The sequence below is a fragment of the Convolutriloba macropyga genome, chromosome 10, assembly GCF_964194025.1.
Source record: "Convolutriloba macropyga chromosome 10, txConMacr16.3, whole genome shotgun sequence".
NCBI classification, from domain to species: domain Eukaryota; kingdom Metazoa; phylum Xenacoelomorpha; order Acoela; family Convolutidae; genus Convolutriloba; species Convolutriloba macropyga.
This window is the reverse complement of record NC_134477.1, coordinates 4,345,928-4,365,573: the sequence shown is the minus strand read 5'-3', so window position 1 is coordinate 4,365,573 and position 19,646 is coordinate 4,345,928. Positions and strand designations below refer to the sequence as shown.

At 33.8% G+C, this 19,646-nt stretch overlaps 1 protein-coding gene across 2 annotated transcripts in view; it reads right to left on the bottom strand.

Moving 5' to 3' along the window:
* Window positions 1-7,235: 7,235 nt before the first annotated feature.
* Window positions 7,236-19,646, bottom strand: part of LOC142348396 (uncharacterized) — a 31,194-nt gene continuing 18,783 nt past the window's right edge. Inside the window, exons 1-4 of one of the 2 annotated variants that reach the window (XM_075399733.1) lie at window positions 17,446-18,480; window positions 12,789-12,931; window positions 12,140-12,424; window positions 7,236-7,983 (exon numbers count right to left, since the gene is read on the bottom strand). In XM_075399733.1, the coding sequence (XP_075255848.1) occupies window positions 7,684-7,983; window positions 12,140-12,424; window positions 12,789-12,931; window positions 17,446-18,187 (1,470 nt within the window). In that variant the 5' untranslated portion in view covers window positions 18,188-18,480 and the 3' untranslated portion in view covers window positions 7,236-7,683. Of the gene's footprint in view, window positions 7,984-12,139; window positions 12,425-12,788; window positions 12,932-17,445; window positions 18,481-19,646 lie in introns of those variants that run through there. The other variant, XM_075399732.1, reaches the window with a different exon arrangement.

Genomic DNA, 19,646 nt, shown 5'->3' with positions numbered 1-19,646 from the left:
ACACATTACTATGTAAGAAAATAGCACGTGCGCCTGGGGGTCATAAAAGATTTATGCTCACTAAGCTTTTCAAAACAAAATAGATCCGAAAAATGATAGTAATTAAAATCACAAAAAAACGGATTTTTAAAGCGCAATAGTTGTGGAATAAACCGAACAGAAACAAAGTATAAGTTGATTGCGGCTTAACAGCAGAATTCACAAAAAAATGACAATACCATGCTCAAAATAAGCGGAAACAAGAAACAACTATTATTGTGAAACGACTTAACCGAGACTTGTCACCAATTTCAACTATCTTAACTGTCTTATTTACAGAACCCAAAACGCCATTTGGTGGAATAGGGCGAGGAGAGGACTAGATTCCACAAAAATTGGTATCAAATTAGAACGGCCTACAGTAGCCCCAAGCACATATACCAAATGGTCTATTTTGCCTTTGGTAGAGACGCTGGCTTGAAATGGTCCCCTGAACATCGAGATCTCAAATTTGAACAGCTTTGAACCTAACTGAATGACGCGTGTGTGAATTTGAACAAACTCTAAAAATGATCAAATCTACGTTCAAGAACGTAGTTAGTGATGTTGATCGACGCTAAACTTCACACAAGCTTATCATCTAATAAAAAATGCAAAATATGCATACGCACGCTTTTATATTGCCTAGAGAAGTTTCAAAAGCAACTAACAACAAAACACCTGACAACGTACATACTTATTTAAAAATTTTATTTTATATTTCCCAGTTTTAGGGTTTGAAAAATTTACAAAATACGAAACTCTGTATGTGTAATTAATAAAACTACAGTAAAACTTTAAAATCTAGAATGTGATCTGAACAACGTTTGTATCTGCTATAATTTGGCACCATTCACTTTTTTTAAAAAAGGATTTTAGACCGTCAAACTGTGAAAATTGTTGTATGAGAGATGATATACTCGTGGGGATAATACAAACATAGAAGTGAAAACGCAAAAATAATCCATGCCCTTTTCAACGGGCGGGCTCAATCTGAGTTTCGTTTAAAATGGACGTCGTAAAATGTCAGACCAACTAGTGTTAATGAAAAACAACACGCTAAATATCAGGCAAAACCAAACGATTAATTGTTCCGACCCCCACTTAAGTGGGGAGGGAGGAACTATATACTCAACTGGGTTTTTTTTGTTCAGTCAATTTCGGCCGATCGATATATTCATCGTACAGAATTGTGAGTGGTATCATTGAAAAGCCCGTCCAGCGTAGAATGTGGAATTAAAAAGTTTTTTTCGATTTTTGCTTTTTACAGGGAGTTATCAAGGTTTAAACTTTGGTGAACATTCGATTGTTTTTGTTTACATTTTCAGTAATTTTTGCTAAAATTTGGCACAATTTCGCAAATATAATTCAAAATAAGTTTAAATTTGTAACGGCAGAGTGTTGTTGTTACCGTTAGAGATAGAAAAGCGTTGCTTAATTGTTTGATTGAAGTTTTTTTGGCTAAAATTTTTGATAAAATTTTCAAAATTCAAACTTTTTTCATCAAAAATGGCACAAAATATGCTTTTTTGGTCCACTTTGTTAAAGTTTGCCAGACTTAGTGACCTAGAAACTTAAAACAAACTCCCTAGTCTCAAAAAGAGCGCTAGTTTCAATTAGACGCCGTATGAAAGTCTCCCAGAATTAAAACTGCCGTTTTTTGCAGATTTGACTCTATAATTATACAAAATGCATCGTTCTTCTTTTTAATATTTGAAGAATTGAATGAAACAATTGGTCTAATTCGCAAACACTTGGAACAATTGGTCGGTTTGCTGAGCGCGCGACAAAATCAGGGAGAGATTTGACAATATCATGGATTCTTAGAAGCAGACTTTGTTTTATATTTTGATGCTGCCTTTTTGCAAAAAATTGCGCTTTTGTTTTTTTTAATGTTAATTATTGACAATATTTTTTATTCAGGGCTCAATTAATGATAGCTCCAATTTACGTCAATTTAAGACCGATTGTTGATACAGTTTGTTTTCAGAGAACCAAAGGGTTTTTATGGCTTTGAAAAAGAGTTTTAGTAAAATTTATCTGAATTCTTGTCTTTTGCCTTCAATTGTTATTCTTTTGGCAGTCTAATTTTAAAGTTTAACCACTCAAAGATCTCAATTTCTTCCTCACGAGGCGCAGGTGAACCTTTTCTATTCAATCGGCTGTTACCTATTGTCTCTTATGTTATTGAATCTATTTGTTTTAAGAAAATTTCTGTGATTTTTTGAACTTGTCAATTTTTTATATTAATTTTGTCAACATTTTGCTTATCTCAGTAAGTACAGGTCAACCTTTCCTCCGTGTAGAATACAAACTAATTTTGTGGCTGATTGTTTAAACAGAACGTTTTCTTGCTTTTGGTACTACGAGTTTTCATACAAAATTTTTGTGCATAATTTCCCATTTTTTGCTGTTGTCTTTGTTTCTTTTGTAAATTGTACCATCGTTTAACAATCTAACTGAAAAAAACTTTACAGCATTTGAAACTGAACATATTTTTTGTTTTCATAGCATATGGTTTGAAGGGCTGCGACACCAATCTCTTGCAGAAATTGGTAGAGTTTTTATTTTTGCCCTTTATTTGTTATTAATTTCTAGGTCATGATTCTAGGCCCTTTCAAGGTTATGATGTTCAAAGGAGACGCAAATGAAGATGTTATATATATCTTATATATTTAATGGCTTCAAAACTGTTGTTTCGCAAAGTTGTTTGAAACTTATTGGATCAGCTTGTATTTAATGTTATTTTATAGTCTTATAATTTAGTCTCTTTAATAATAGTCGCAATTAGTTTTCCGAGTAGTTGCAAGACAAACTGTCTACCTTTTTAGTCGAAAGCTTTTGTTGGCTATGAATTTTGAAAATATTTGTTTTTAATAAAAAAATAGATTTTTGAGATCTGCCAATTTTATTTCTGTTAAATTGTAGCTAAGCATCTCCATATACAATTGACATCATTTATCTATTGAAATACAATTTGCTCTTCATAGCTGTTTCCTTTTCCTCAAATGGTCTTTCTTCTTGGAACAACCAGTTTCCATGAAACCAATTTTCGTGATTTTTGCATATTTGCCCCTTTTTTTGTAGGTTTTTGTTTTCTTTTCACAGTATCACAATAATGGGCGTCATTTGATTTACAAATATTGTTACCTTCAAAAAATGCAAACGAAGATTTTTATTTGTTTTAATGATCAGCTTAATAATTAATTGATTGGGGGGACATCGTTTTCGTGCATAATTTTTTGTACAAATTTTTAGTTTTTGCCTGTATTTGTCGTTCTTTTTGTATTCGTATGACATATCCTGGATAATGAACGGCCTCAGTCGCTCTCTATTGAGGTATAAAAGACTCTCAATGACTTCATTTGATGCGTAATGTTTCTAATCAGTTCGAATTTAATTCTTTTTTTTAAAAAAAGCAATGTTTCAATAAACTTTGCCCCTTTTGCTAATTTCTGGCCGACTTTTTTCCAATTCGCATTGAGGAAAAGTCCCATATTTTGTTCCAAAAAGTGCCGGTTAATCTTCTAAGTATAAATTTTATCTGATGCCATTTTGACTTGGTTATTAGTGGTTTTCAAAAAATGGACAAGGAGTTTTGGTCGTAATTAATATTTGTAACTATTTGATTTTTATTGCCGTCTTTTTTGGTAGTCATATTACGGTAGCCACAGGTCTCATAGGCCCTCTAGAGTAGATTCTTTCATTCTTTTAGTAGTTTGTTGAACGATATGTTGATATGTTAATTTTTTTTATCTCTTCCTCATTTGGTAGACAATTAAGTGAAAAAATGTAGATGAGCGGGGTCGGAACCTAATGTGCGAACGCACACTACCGAGCCTCCTTGTTACTAATTATAATGTCGATAAGAACATTTAAAACTCATTTGATATTTCTGCATTTAGCCAACATGCGCCATAAAATATACCGCAAAAACGTGTAAAATTTTGCCACGTAGTTATACTCGCTCTTTTCATTGATGTCACGAATTCAGGGTAACACTATTGGAAAATTAGAAAACGTTAGAGAACGTAATTGTTTAATAAATATTTTATTCACGTAATTGTTTAAGTGCCTCCTATTCTCAATTGTTTATTAAAAAAGAACAGCAGATAACTACTTCTTATATCGTGGCTAATGACAAATTGTGGAATCAGGAATATGTCTTACGTAATTAATAAAGATATTCATGAAGTTTCAGTCAAGCAGAGCCGTTTCAGGTCAAACACAAAAAATTTAATTGATTCTTATAAATCGGTTTCTTCAAACCGAATTACAAGGGGTCAACTACTATAGTTGTTTCTGAAAACGTTGCACTACCGAAAATCGGTCCAAGGACAGTATTTTTAAACATAAGGTCGGGAAAAATGCTCTCAAACGACTGTCGACCGGTTGGCCTCGTCCGTAGCTAGCTGCGGCTTAGTGATGCTAGCTTTGGCTGGGGGTGGTGGTTTGTGGGGTGACTATGGAAGGAGGGCTTAATAGCGGGAGGGAGCGAGCGCGCGGTGTTGCAGGCGGAATGAGTCGGAGGTGGAGTGGGGTTAAGATGAAGTGGTGGGGGATTATGGGGATGAGGGTTGAGTTAATTTATGTCTGTTAAACGGTTACGGTGAGTCAGATGAAAAAATCGGATCTTTTCCGTTTGTGCCCCCACTACGTTATGCGCCCCCAGTTACAGAGCACGTGCCATTACATAGTAAATTGTTATGTAAAAATATGGCACGTGCGTCTGGGGGGTGCAAAAAATATTCGCGCACTAAGCTGGGGGGCACAAACGGAAAAGATCCCAAAAATCAATCAGACCAAAATTTCAGTAGGATAAATTGCATAAAATAAAGAACATACCCGGCAGATTGCCGGAAAATAGCCGCCGTTGATTCCCATAAATCTATTGGGATTGAAAGAAAAGAATATAAACAAAAATTGATATTTGTACAAAAACATTTATAAGTGCAATTTATTTTGATGTTATTTCGTAGTTGAACATACTCCTGTCTCTCAGTGAGAGGCTACAGGGTCTAGTATCAATACCAATAAGCATTATAAATAGTAACTAAAACTTATGAGAACAAAGTTCAAGTACCGGGCATCTAAAAATGGGCTTTATGGGTTTATCGCGTTTCTGTTTCTGACTTATCTTTTTTTATAGTGACTCCCGTCATTTTGAATTGCTTTGCTGAGCAGCTGCTGTTTAAAAGGACTTTGAGCAGAATGACAGAAGAGTGAAACTAGCCCACAGAAGTCAAAAAGATTTCACGCAAAATGTCGAAAAAGCGGCAAAATGGGTAAAGCGAAAAAAAGTTCGACGAAGTAAAAAAACATAGCAGGACGAGTCCTGAAACACAATTCAAGGAATTGAATAATAAACTCAGACGTACTCTACCTGACCAGCAGATCAGATCAACAATTTCAGCCAGAACACAAACAAAATCATCTCATAAAATTGAGAAACTGAAAGAATCAAACCTAAACAAAAATATACTCATTGCTAAAATTCTTGAAGTTTTTAAACCTAAGGCAAAATTTTTTCCCTTTAAAATTACCTATTTCAAAAAAATGTTAAAAACGAATTTTTGTTTCTGAAATCGGTCCAGTATTATATCAGCAAGACCTGAAAAATATTCATTGGGGCTTGAAGATCGATTAACTCGAAAATGACCAAAAAATTAAAAAAAAAGAAATCAACTGCAAATTATAAGGAAATGTTGCTGAAAATCGTAATATAAATATCTTTAGAATAATTTCTGTGTCTCTAGAAGCTATCCATTAACCCAATTCCAAACTTTAAAAAACTCATAGGCTCATAGATCGATAGATAATAATTTTTAAAATTTCAAACTTCAAAAAATAGAAATTCGTTCTATTAAAAGATATAGAAACAATTGCCCCCTAACAAAAATTTAATAACATATTATCAAACCCTGGATGAAGTTACCTGGCTACTGAGGCAAGAAAAAATAAATGAAATACAAATATTTTGAAAAAACTTGAAAAAAATTGCAAATTTTATTAAAAAAACTTCTAAAAGTCGAAAAGTTAAATTGTTGAAAACAAATCCATTGGAACTAAAAACCATGCGGTAACTTTTATTAGAACGTGGAATATGTTTTCTCGCATTTGAGAATAGATGAATATCAAAAACTGACAAAAACTTTAGGAAACCTTAAAAAAATGCAAGATTTTAAAAAAATGCTAAAATTCGAGACATTAAAAAGTTAAAAACCATTCCATTGTTACTAGAAACTATGCAGTACCCTTTTAAAAGCCTCAAAAGAGATTGTCTGTTTCCTGAAGCTGGAAAACTGAAAAATAACCAAAATTTTCAAAAACCTGAAAATGCGAATTTTGGCAAAAAAAATCGCTAAAATTTGTGATAATCAAAAATTGAAACCTATTCTATGACAACTAAAAATTTTTCAGTAACTTATTATCCAACCACTGATGAGGTTTTCTTAACCCTGGGACTCAAACAACTTGAATAATGACAATAAATGTCAAAAAAATCAAAAAAAATGAAAAAATTGCAAGTTTTGTCAAAAAATGCTAAAATTCATGATGGCAAAAAGTTAAAGAACATTCCATTAACACTAGAAACTAAGCAGTGATCTATCATCAAGCCCCTTATCAAACCCTCGATGAGGTTTCTTGACACCTAGGGCTAAAAAACTCAAAATATGACAAAAATTTTCAAAAAACTGCGAAATTTAGTATCATTTTGCGTGTTTGTGGTTGTAGTAACAAAACATACAGCTCATAAAATGGTCATAACAAGCAATTTTGTCTCGCAAAAAGCTTTCATCAATTTTGAAAAATTTCAACCTAAGACTAATCAAACAAAAAACTCAAAAAAATCACAAAAAACATGAAAAATTGCACCATTTTGAGCCCAAAAACTCCTAAAAATGACCTTTTAAACTTAAATTAAGGCCATTCCAGCAGCTGCACCACTATAAGCACTTGAACGACTACTAAAGCACACTTTGGGCCTCTAATTAAACTTAATGCCCGCTGCGCTTTACCGGTTTATCCCGTTTTGAAAGATCAAAGTCATTGAAAAATGTGTGAACACATCTTAAAAAAAACACAGCGCACCAATACAATTCAAATTATTTGAATTGTAAAGAAAAATAGGAGCGCTATAATAGCCGGCTGAGAAGATGAGGGCGGCTATGAATCAACAGGATAAACATAAATGCTAAACTTTGTTTGAGAACAAAAAAAAATCAACAATAAATTGATTTCAAGTATGTTATGATCATTACTGAAATTAACTAAGCAACAACAGAAACACAACACAATTAAGGTGATCAAATGGTCCTTACGGTTCTCGTTGAATGATGCGAGGTAGCATTACTAAGATTTAATGTGGAACCAGAGCGCAAGAAAAGTAAAAGTCAATGTAGATAATTCAGAACAGGAGATAACTTTGTCATTGGCAAAATAAATTGATAGTTTGAAAATATGGTTTGATGGCGAACTCTCTAATAGCTGTTTGAGCTCTACATGATTGAAAATTACCAATGCCATTTGCCAAGGCCGAGCTTAATTAGGAAATCTTACAAAAAAAATGAGTTTTGTAGATTTCCAAGTGTAATTTTATCAATTAACTTCTGTGCATTTTCAATTTTTAAAAAAATGTCACTACTCTGGGTTCAGAGAAGCAAACTAATTCTCCAAGGACAACCATTGCACACAACCACGCTTTAAGTTCCATTTGTAAAGGTCTTCAAGCTTGTTAATTTCTCCCATCAGACGCACATCAGCTGTGCTTTTGTACAGCACAGTTTTGCCCATAATTAGAAGTTTCAACTGTTTGTCTCTGCAAAGATCTTTCAACTTCAGCATTGCCTCCGATTCCTGGCCATCGATTGGAAGAATTTTCTCGCCTCTGACGATCTTGGATAGATCGATTTCAGTTTGGTCGTTGAGAGAATCTTGTGTGTCCAGTAAACAACAATCAACACTGAACAAGGAAGTTGCTTCTTTATCTAATAGCTACTTCAAATAATAGAAGCATTCGAGTTATTTAAGCTCCGTATAAATCCCTTGAGGTTAGATTGTGCATTAATGATCAGACCAATGAAAACTCACAAGGGAAATATTTTCGAATGGACCTAATTCGCTGCGACCCTATCTCTCCCCCCCTCAACCCCCTTTGGCAAACAGAACAGGTCCAAACTTTGACTTTTAAGACTGACTTAAAATGACTTTTTTCTCGTTAAAGACTGATAATGAATGAGCTAAATTCTAATCATTATCTCGCGAGAAAAATTTGTCACATATTAATTTTATGAATCGTTACTCAAAATTACCCCAACTTTAGGGGCCATAAGAGTCAAAATTGGATAGGACATAAAAAGACAACTAGATGTAAAATTTGCGCAACTTTTGTCAACTTTTTCAACCTGATAACAAAGCATTCTCTCGTTCACTTAGAAATTTAAAAGAGTTTTGTATAATCTCTACATAAATTACCGTATTTCCGTTCTTACAAATTGAAGATGACAATTCACGTCCAAAAATTTAAACTCTGCCAGGAGGCAAAAAGGGTGAGCGTACAATAATCGCTCGATTTGCCCGTAGAGTCGTGAAGACTGATATTTTAAGAAACAAGAAATTATCAGCGAATACTAACAGCGTAAAAATATTTGAAGATATTTCACCTGCTCGTGCCAAAATTCTTTCCATGATGAAGAGAGATTCTCGTGAGGAGTCAGCGTGGACACGAGAGGGAACAATTCTTTATCTGTGGAAGGAAAATAAGAAAATATACAGCGTGCTGGATTTACTGGACGCTGCCAAAAATCTGAATTATGACTTTTCGGAATTTATGAAAAGTTTCCGACCATCTCGCAGCAATATTTTTTCCACCTCTTCGCCCATTGACTATACCTAAAAACAAAACTTCAATATCTTGTAGTTCAATTAATGTTTTAAATCTAAATGTTCGCTCATTGAAAAAACACCTTGAGGACCTGGAAGCACTTGCGTATAGTCTTGAGTCTCCTCCTGACATACTTTGTTTAACAGAAACCTGGCTTTCCGAAAAAGACGATCCAAAATCGTTTGTAGTTACTGATTATCAGAATCTTTTATCGAAGGTTCGTGACTCAAAAGGTGGTGGCATTATGATTCAAATTAGAAACAATTGTTCCTTCCAAAAATTGCTTGATTGCGACATTGAATAGTCATTGTTTGTCATCGTAGATAAAATAGGCTACTTACTCCGATTAATGATAATGTACAATAAACAAAGGGCAAACAAATTTGGAAATCTTAGACGAAGTTATGGGAAACATTAGCTCACAAAAAATTCCAACAGTAATCTGTGGAGATTTTAATAAAAATATCATGAAGAACAATCTGTTAACCCAAAAATACAAATTCCATTCAGCATAACACCCAGTGAACCAACCCGGTTCACAAATAGCTCAGCAACTTAAATCGATCATTTCATCTATCAAAATTTAATTGCAGACTGAGATTTTAGATCATCAGAGTTTCTCTGAACATTATCCCGTTTTGCCGAGATGGGCTATAAAAAATACGGAAGATGAAAGCAAAATAGTAAGAGACATCTTTTCTACGTTATCCAAGTATTGTAGAAAAATATTTACTCGTTTTCATTCACGAACTTGAGAAAACTTTTTCCAAATTATCGAACAGTGATATCTCCTTCACTGATTTCTATGAAGTTTTCTTGTCGGTTACCGAGCAATATGCTCCATTTAAACAAATAAATCCGAACAAAAAGAACCTTATGCCTAAATGGTTCGACAAAAAGCTAAAGAATTTACGTTCTGAATGCAACCGAGCTCGTAGTAAATGGAAAAAGACCCATCTAATTTACCTTTGCTCTATAGGTTCAAAGAAATTCGAATTTGTTTTGAAAAAAATTTCAAATCAGCGAAGCGGATTTACTATAAATATATGTTTGATAATTGATTAGGAGACTCAAATCAGACTTTCGCTCTTTTAAACAAATTATCAGGAAAAAACTGACCGAATAATAGCTTTATTAAATTGGCTTCGTGTATGTCAGACACCAAGCCTAATCCGTCAACCTTTGAAGTAGCTGAGAAATTAAATAAGTTTTTTGTTAGCATTATATATTTTTAAATATATGAGCGCTCGATGTTTACACGAGAGTATACGAATATCTGGAAGGTTTTAATCTTTCTATTTTGAACAGTTTGGTTTCCGTAAAAAACATTCAACTATTGTTGCCCTAGCGGAACTCACAGAAAGGATAAGATCAAGTAAATTTGAGACGTTTTTTTCTTGATCTGGAAAATGCTCTCGATACACTACATCATGAAATTTTACTCAACAATTTGGAACGGTACGGTCTACGTCATAATTGCTGGAAATGGTTTCATAGCTACCTATGTGGTAGATCACAAAGAGTAACCTTATCTGGAGCATCATCCAAATGGTTAAGTATTACTTGTGGAGTTCCTCAGGGTTCCATTCTTGGACCTTTGTTGTTCCTCATTAATATCCATGATTTACCAAACGCCCGTAATCATGTTAGTGTGTATCTGTTTGCTGACGACACAAATTTATGTGGTTTAGACTGCTCCAGATCGGATGTTCAAAAAGACCTTGACAATGTAGCAAGATGGTAAAATGCAAATAAACTTAAGCTGAATTTAAGTAAAACGTTTCAAGTAAAAAAGCAAGTGATTCCAGTCTCAGGTTTAATATTGCATCTAGTCTTATAAATATCGACAATGAATGTAAGTATCTAGGATTGAAAATTGATTCAAATCTCTCCTACCACGCTCAAATACGTTCCGTAACTGAACGTCTTGGACGACAATGCGGTGTAATATCCAAATAAGATACTTTGTTCCGCGTAACCAATTGATTGAATACTATAGGAATGTGGTATGCCCAATTACCCAAAATGGTGTTCTTGTTTACGGGTGTTGTAGCATCTCATCCCTTTCTCCAATTTATGAATTGCACAAGAAAATAATCAAAGTAATATACTTCAGAAAACGTCATGATGATAGTGAAGACTTGTTTATGGCTAATAAGATACTAACTGTGTTCGAATTGCATATCTGTGAACTACTGAAATTCGTTTTTAAGTCATTAAATCATATGCATTCCGAGGATTATCTTAATACTATTTTTCAATTCGAAAGTTGCACTCATTCAACTAGACGCGCTGATTTTATGCTACTGAAAATTCCATTATGCAAAACTAAAATAAAGCGAAACTCGATTTGTCACCGAGCTTCCAAATTGTTTAATATGTTGAAAATACAATTTCTCATACCTGACTATGTAGGAAATGCAACCATTAAGCAAGTCTCTGATATCTATCATATCTTGAAGGACTCATATATACAAGGGAAACATGATCTCGTTCGAAATGTGGTTTTTGGATATTTTTTTACATCACTGCAACTCCTGGTAATTCTTTGAAAATAATTGACAAGTATACGCTAAAATTGGTGCGTTGCCTTCGTAGAAGGCACCGCGATTCGATTTCTGCTGTCAAAAATCACTTTTTTTCATTTTCTAAAGAGAGTTTTTGTCACTTTTCCTCCTTCATAGGACCATTTGACAAAACACGACAATTTTTAACTTGCAACGTTGCTCTCTGCTGTAAACAAGTTTCGATTCGATATAGTTTAAGTACTTATCTCCGGGCTCTGGTGGAGCAATAAGTTGGAGCAGTTAAAATGTTGCTAAAAAAAATCATTTACAAAATGGCAAGAATATTAAATTTAAAATTAAGTTTATCCACTCTGACGTTTATAATACAGGACACGCTGGAAAGTAGGTCTAAGGACCTCGTTGCGCGTCCTTTCCCAGCCTAAAATAATCTAGAATAAATTTCAATTTGATTGTTGGATATATTAAATGCATTTATTTTTCGATGTTTGATTGTGATTTATGTCGTGTTATAATTATCCTTCTTTGTACATTTGATTTAGAGGCCGGGATAAATTAACTCTCTCTCTCTCTCTCTCTCTCTCTCTCTCTCTCTCTTTTTTTTTTTTTTTTTCTCTCTCTCTCTCTCTTTCTCTCTCTAAAACTTCTAACACATTCATTTCTCTCACTTTGCTAAGAAAATTTTCTCTAATTCTAAAAAAAACACTTTCCTTAATACATCCAGGCTATGACACTCCTCCACAATATTTTCCACAGCGCTCATAAAATCGGTGCGAGTTAGCTCTTTACCACAAAATCTGACGCTCATTAAAGCTGTCCGCGTTCCGAGAGTCGTCAACAATTGTTTGACGAAAATTTTCCTGTCAAGTGCTGGATAATAATCTTGCAGGTTGAAATATCGAATCGATTGGCACTTTTTAAAGTAGAATAGCATGTGAGAATAAGTTTCAACGGTAGTGCAAGTTTCAGGTAAGCACAGATTGTCATCGTCTGAAAAATGGAACTATTTCTTTGTCCACACGCCCACCACCCCCACACCCCAATCTCACCTCCCCCCCAACAAAATGAGACAGCCTTCAATGGTTATTATCTATATAACTTTAAAAGATATATTCCGAAGAGTTAACACAACATATTTGAATCTCCAAAAAAGAACCAACAGAACCAATTCTATGAAAAATTATTAAAACCATTATATTAAAAAAAACTAATTGATATAATATCAAAGATATAACCGTAATAGCTATTGCCTCCTCCTAACAGGCTGTAAAAATCATTATCATTGCCAGAACTTGCATCATAAGATTGTTCATACACACCAATTTTGTTCACTTGGGGCGAAAGGAAACAGTTCCTGAAAATGTTGTTCTATAAGTATTCTTGAAGGAGAGATAAACAAGACGAGGAAAACATTGGCACAAAACATTCGAGAAACATTCAACTTCATCCGATTCAAGTTCTGCATAGCTCAGGAGTAAGGCCGTAATTTGAGTGCTGTGAAGAGCTAAAGAATTGAGACCGGTTTCCTTTCAATCATCTTTCTTAATTGCAGTTTTACATAAAAAACAACAAAACAAAATTGAGAACGCTCCGTGCGTTTTCCTTCTTATGATAAACAACCAAGTAATAACCAAAAATTGTGACGATTACTCAATTCAGACGTAAAAATATCACATTTTAGTCATACGACTTTTAAGCACACATTTTTCTAACAATTTCTAGTTTTTTCCGTTAAATTTGGAAAACCTCTGATATGCTCCAATTCAAATGCTCATCACTCGAACAATGTTAACAGGAATATTCAGGATAAAACCCAATTTTCAACAATTAGACAACTGAACAAACTAATATGTACAAATTTTGAGCCCAATTGATCAGATAACAAAAACCGCTTAAATAATTTATTTAATCATAGATTGCTATTAACTGCTCTTCTTAGAGACACCGCAACATAAGGGACATATTTGTGACAGTCGCCCAAAAGTTCAACTTAAGAGCCTCTTGTTTTCTCATTTAAAGCAGAAGAGTTGTCGAGGAATAAATAAAAACATAGCTGGCAGATTGTCAGAAAATAGCCGCAATAGCTTCAGAGATCTGCAGTCTCAAAAAACAGCAAGAAAGACAGACCAAAAAACCGTCCTTTCATCGAAGCCTGATATGTTATATTTTAATTAAAAATCTTAATAAGTTTTTGCTGCCTATATTAGCTCTTCCCTAAAAACCTTCATTTAGAGTGACACACAACCATTTGAACTTATCTTTTTGAATTGAAGTAAATAAAAGTCAATTTCAAAATGAGAAAGTCATTTTTGAGAGTGAGGTAAATCAAGTCTGACCAAAAATTTAATCACGCGAATGAAGAAAAAATTCGCTCCAATAAGAGCGAAAAAAGATGTCACACACGCACTTCAAATAAATTGCATGAAAGAATGAGCAAAAAGCAGATTTGAAGTGGTTATGACGTTATATGGTCGTAACAAAAACCGCGACGACGAAAGAAATAAACATAGCAGGACAAGTCCTGACGTACAATTCAAATAATTTTCATTGACTGAACAGAAAACTAAACCTAGAACGGACTAGGAATGATTTGGGAAAACCATTTAGAAACAATCCAATCCAAAAAATAGAAAAAACAGCAAAAATCAAAGTGAAATTGCCGCATGTGAACAAAAAATCACTAGCTAGAATGAGAATTTTTGTTTAAACACCGCTTTCTCACAATACTTAAAAATTAGAGCAAAAAATTTCACACCGCAAAACCACTCGTTTTTTCCCTCCACTTCCTGTTTCGGCGTGACCAAAATCACTACTACAATTTGACTTTAAAAATCATGAAAATGTGTGAACAGAACTTAAAAAACCATAGCAGGACAAATCTTGACGCACAATTCAATAAATTTTCATTGACTAAACAAACAACTAGACCTAGAAAGGTCTATGAGTGAAATGAGATTTAAAAAAAAGTAAGATAAAAAACTTTAACAAATGAAAATGAAGGTCAAAATGCCGCATGTGAACAAAAAACAACTAGCAAAAAAGCAAATTTTGGTTCAAACGAAAAACTAGGCCTACAATGAACTATGGATGGATTAGGAGAACGCCTTAGAAAAAAATATGGTCCAAAAAAGCGAAAAAAAAACAGTAAACATCAAAGAAATTGCCGCATGTGAACAAAAAACCACTAGCTAGAAATCGAATTTTTGTTCGAACACCGTTTTCTCACTCTACTTAAAAATTGAGCGAAAAAATTTTACGCCGCAAAACCACTCGCTTTTCCGCTCCACTTCCTGTTTCGGCGTGACCAAAATCACTAATCCAATTTGTATTCAAAAATCATGAAAATGTGTGAACAGATCTTAAAAAAACATAGCAGGACAAATCTTCACGTACAATTCAAAGAATTTTCATTGACTAAACAAACAACTAGACCTAGAAAGGACTATGAGTGACATGAGAAAACCATTTCTAAAAAAAGTAAAATAAAAAACTTCAAATGAAAATGAATGGTAAAATGCTGAATGTGAACGAAAAAACCACTAGCAAGAAAGCGAAATTTGGTTCAAACAAAAAACTAGGCCTACAATGAACTATGGATGGATTAGGAGAACGCCTTAGAAAAAAATCCGTTCCAAAAAAGCGAAAAAAAGTAAACATCAAAGAAATTGCCGCATGTGAACAAAAAATCACTAGCTAGAAATCGAAGTTTTGTGCGAACACCGTTTTCTCACTCTAAATTAAAATTGAGCAAAAAAATTTTACGCCGCAAAACCACTCGCTTTTCCGCTCCACTTCCTGTTTCGGCGTGACCAATATCACTAATCCAATTAGACTTCAAAAATCATGAAAATGTGTGAACAGATCTTAAATAAAAATAGCAGGACAAATCCTGACGTACAATTCAAACAATTTTCATTGACTAAACAAACAACTAGACCTAGAAAGGACTATGAGTGAAATGAGAAAACCATTTCTAAAAAAAGTAAGATAAAAAACTTAAACAAATGAAAATGAATGGTAAAATGCTGCATGTGAACGAAAAAACCACTAGCAAGAAAGCGAAATTTGGTTCAAACAAAAAACTAGGCCTACAATGAACTATGGATGGATTAGGAGAACGCCTTAGAAAAAAATCCGATCCAAAAAAGCGAAAAAAAGTAAACATCAAAGAAATTGCCGCATGTGAACAAAAAATCACTAGCTAGAAATCGAAGTTTTGTGCGAACACCGTTTTCTCACTCTAAATTAAAATTGAGCAAAAAAATTTTACGCCGCAAAACTACTCGCTTTTCAGCTCCACTTCCTGTTTCGGCGTGACCAAAATCACTAATCCAATTAGACTTCAAAAATCATGAAAATGTGTGAACAGATCGTAAAAAAACATAGCAGGACAAATCTTGACGTACAATTCAAACAATTTCAATTGACTAAACAAACAACTAGACCTAGAAAGGACTATGAGTGAAATGAGAAAACCATTTCTAAAAAAAGTAAGATAAAAAACTTAAACAATTGAAAATGAATGTTAAAATGCCGCATGTGAACAAAAAAACCACTAGCAAGAAAGCGAAATTTGTTTCAAACGAAAAACTAGGCCTACAATGAACTATGGATGGATTAGGAGAACGCCTTAGAAAAAAATCCGATCCAAAAAAGCGAAAAAAAACAGTAAACGTCAAAGAAATTGCCGCATGTGAACAAAAAACCACTAGCTAGAAATCGAATTTTTGTTCGAACACCATTTTCTCACTCTACTTAAAAATTGAGCGAAAAACTTTTACTCCGCAAAACCACTCGCTTTTTCGCTCCACTTCCTGTTTCGGCGTGACCAAAATCACTACTCCTATTTGACTTCAAAAATCATGAAAATGTGTGAACAGATCTTAAAAAAACATAGCCGGAAGAATTCCGGAAACGACTCGAAGGAGAAAATTGCCCATACTTATGACTAAACAACTAGAACAACTATTGTGAACCCCGAACCTCGACAAATGCCATAAAAAATTAAGGAAGAATAGAAACGGCATTCAAAAATAAATTAAACAAAAAAACTAAAAAAAACTAATGAGTTTCTTTTAATAGTACAAGGAAACATAAAATCGGGTAAACTTCCTTTGCAATTAGAGCAATTAAAAGCTCGCAAAACAATGGGCAAGTCATAATAGGCTAAGAAACTTGTATAAGATTTTAAAGAAAAACTGCAAAAAAGTAAGACAAATGGTTTAAAATGTCTCAATTTTTCTGTCAATTTTCCTGAGAAAAAAATTTATACAAAGAAAACGTTAGTCAATTGGTATCTGAGTATTCCGTAAGTAAGAAGCTTCACTTCAAATCCCTCTTAAAGCCTTAAAAACAAAAAAACGGGCAAAAATCATTAAATTTTGTCTAAAAATTACCAAAACTGATCAAAAACCTCCAAATTAGCATTAAACTCAAATTAACTCCTTGAAACCTTCAATTCCTATCAAAACAAGCCTTAAATTAATACAGTGTCATAATCATATCTCATAAACATCAAAAGTTGCAAAAAAAATCACGGGAACAAAAAAATTTGCTCGCTTAGAAAATTTTTTCACACGTCAATTTCTCGCTCTCTCAAAAATAGCGGTATGAACAAAAACCACTCTCTTTTCGCTCCGCTCTTCACTTTTGTTTAGCACCAAAATCACTCTAAATTTTTCACGCGTTTCAGTTCCCGCTTCAAAAATCACTCCAATAAAATTGATTAAAAAAGGACTTCTCAAATACTCTTCTTCGAATAGTAAAAAAGACAGCGCCCCAATACAATTCAAATTCTTTCAATTGTAAAAAAACCAAAAGAAGGCCAATAATAGCCCCAGCTATCGCTGTGCGGCTATTAATTAACAAATACGTCGCAGAAGAGATTACTAAAAAACAAAACATTACAGGAAGGGCGGAAAAAAGCAGAATATATAAAAAACGATGGAAACATCTGCAGTATTTTAAAAAGAGCTCTATTTCTTACTAGACATTTTTATCACAGAAAACAGGTCTTACGTATATGTTCGTTTTCCGGGAGCTCTAAATTACAAATTGACAGCGCGTGCAAATTTCTAAACAAACAAAGTTTAGCAACAGGAAAAATTATATCAGGTAAATCGAGCTGCGATAAATTTGGAAACTTCTGGGAGCCGACGAGGTGAATAAAAATATCAAATTGCCTTCTTAGTGAACCACGGATACTCAGGTGGTCAACAAGCAAAACTGCTTCCCAATTGCTGAAGAAAGGATCTTTGATGCAAAAAGAAATCTGCCCACCCGCTTTGAGAGATTCTCTGCGTAGCCAGTCCAGTAAATTGAGTACATTTAAAACAATCGAATTTGATCCCAAGGGTAAATCGAAATTCAAACGAGCCACACTTTTTGCAAATAAGGATGCATTCTTCTGCATGATACTTAGAAGTCCAGAATTTGTTTCTTCTACGTGAAACAGAGTTTTTCGAAACCTAACAGTTTCAAATCTCCAGTTAGTATCGTTGGCCATAAAATTAATAAAACAATGAAGATCAAAATTAAGCTCTGGATCTTTCCAAGAGAAATTAACAACGCATGGAAATTTTAATCTCGTATTGTTTACAATTTCAAGTAAGCGAACACAAGTAGCTCGGAGATTCAAAACATCCTCCAGGCACTGCACGAAATTCAAACGTCTAATTTTGATTTCTTCGGTTTTTCTTTGATTCACAAGCATTCGAACAACGGTCTCAATAATATTTCCCGGCAAATTTAATAACTCCATATTATAAAGGTCAGTGCAAAGACCAATATTTCAAATCTGAAAAATCAGATAGAATTATTATAACTTTATTATTAACTTATTGGTAGAAAACTTAGAGCTATCAAAATTGAAGTCGGGGCTCTAACACATAACTGTAACAAGCATTCGCACAAGGACAAGTCCCGAAATACAATTCAAAGAATTAAAATTAAAAAAACTGTACCTGATCAGCAGACCAATTGAACAATGCCAGCCTAACAGAGAACAATTTCAAAAATTTAGAGAAAAACAAAATTAAAAGAATTGAAAGTGTATTTACCTTTAGGATTAGCATGTTGAATACTACGGTCCTCGTAGAACATAAACAAGAGCAAAAAACTTGGCAATATGAAAAAACTTGCTTGGTATATTGGAGGCTACCAGAGACAGGCAAAATAAGAAAAAACTAGAAATAAGAACAGAAAACGAAAGATTAGCCAGAGTTCCTTGGTGCTAGTATATTCAAAACCAAAAATGCAGGGTCTAAATTTACGCACAGAAGCAGCATCGCGCTCATCAAACGATGACAAAAATTTCCAGAAACTAAAAAAGTCAACTTGTCTAATTCTGCATATTTATGACTTCAAATCCTTTTTCTTGCTTAAACAACAACTAACGTACACAATTTCTTAACGCCATTGTTCTCTAAGCCCAATTTATACCACTCAAATTTGACATTAACTGTGGCATAAGCTTTCAGAAAGCTTCGTTGGCCCCTAGAGATCGAAAACCTCTAAGAAATGACATTTTCGAAAAAACGAATTTATCAAAAAAGTTGCTAAACACCTTAATATTAATATCCAAAAATTTTGTTACGTTAATGACTAACCAGTAACCTATCGTTACGCCCTGACAAGTTTCATTGGCCCCTAAAGAGTGAAAAATCATAATAATCGCAAATTTTATTAAGAAGCTGCTGACATTCGTGATATTAATAATATGAAAACCATTCATTCAATTGTCACTGGAAACTATATCGATTGACCTATTATCGAACCCGAAAGCAGTTTCACTGGCCCCTGACGATTGAAAAACTCGGAAAAGGGCAAAAATTGTCCAGAAAAATGAAAATCCCCAAAAATTTGTAATGTTAATATCTTTAAACCAATTTTATTCACTCTTATAAACGTTCCGCACACTTAAACCTTTTATCGACCCACTTAACAATTCCTTAAAAACTCAATTTGCCCCATATGTTAAAAAAATTGAAAAATTGCACCATTCTGGGCTCAAAAAACCTAAAAATGATCTTTTCACCTATAAATTAGGCCTTCCCTGCGATTTAAGCACTCTAAGCTCTTGAAAAGCCACTAAATCCAGCTAAGAGCCTCTCATGAAACTTAATGACCACTGCGAGTAACCTGTTTTATCCCGTTTTGAAAGATCAAAGTCATGTAAAAATGTAAAAATACAATCAAATTCCTGGATTGTAATCAAAAAT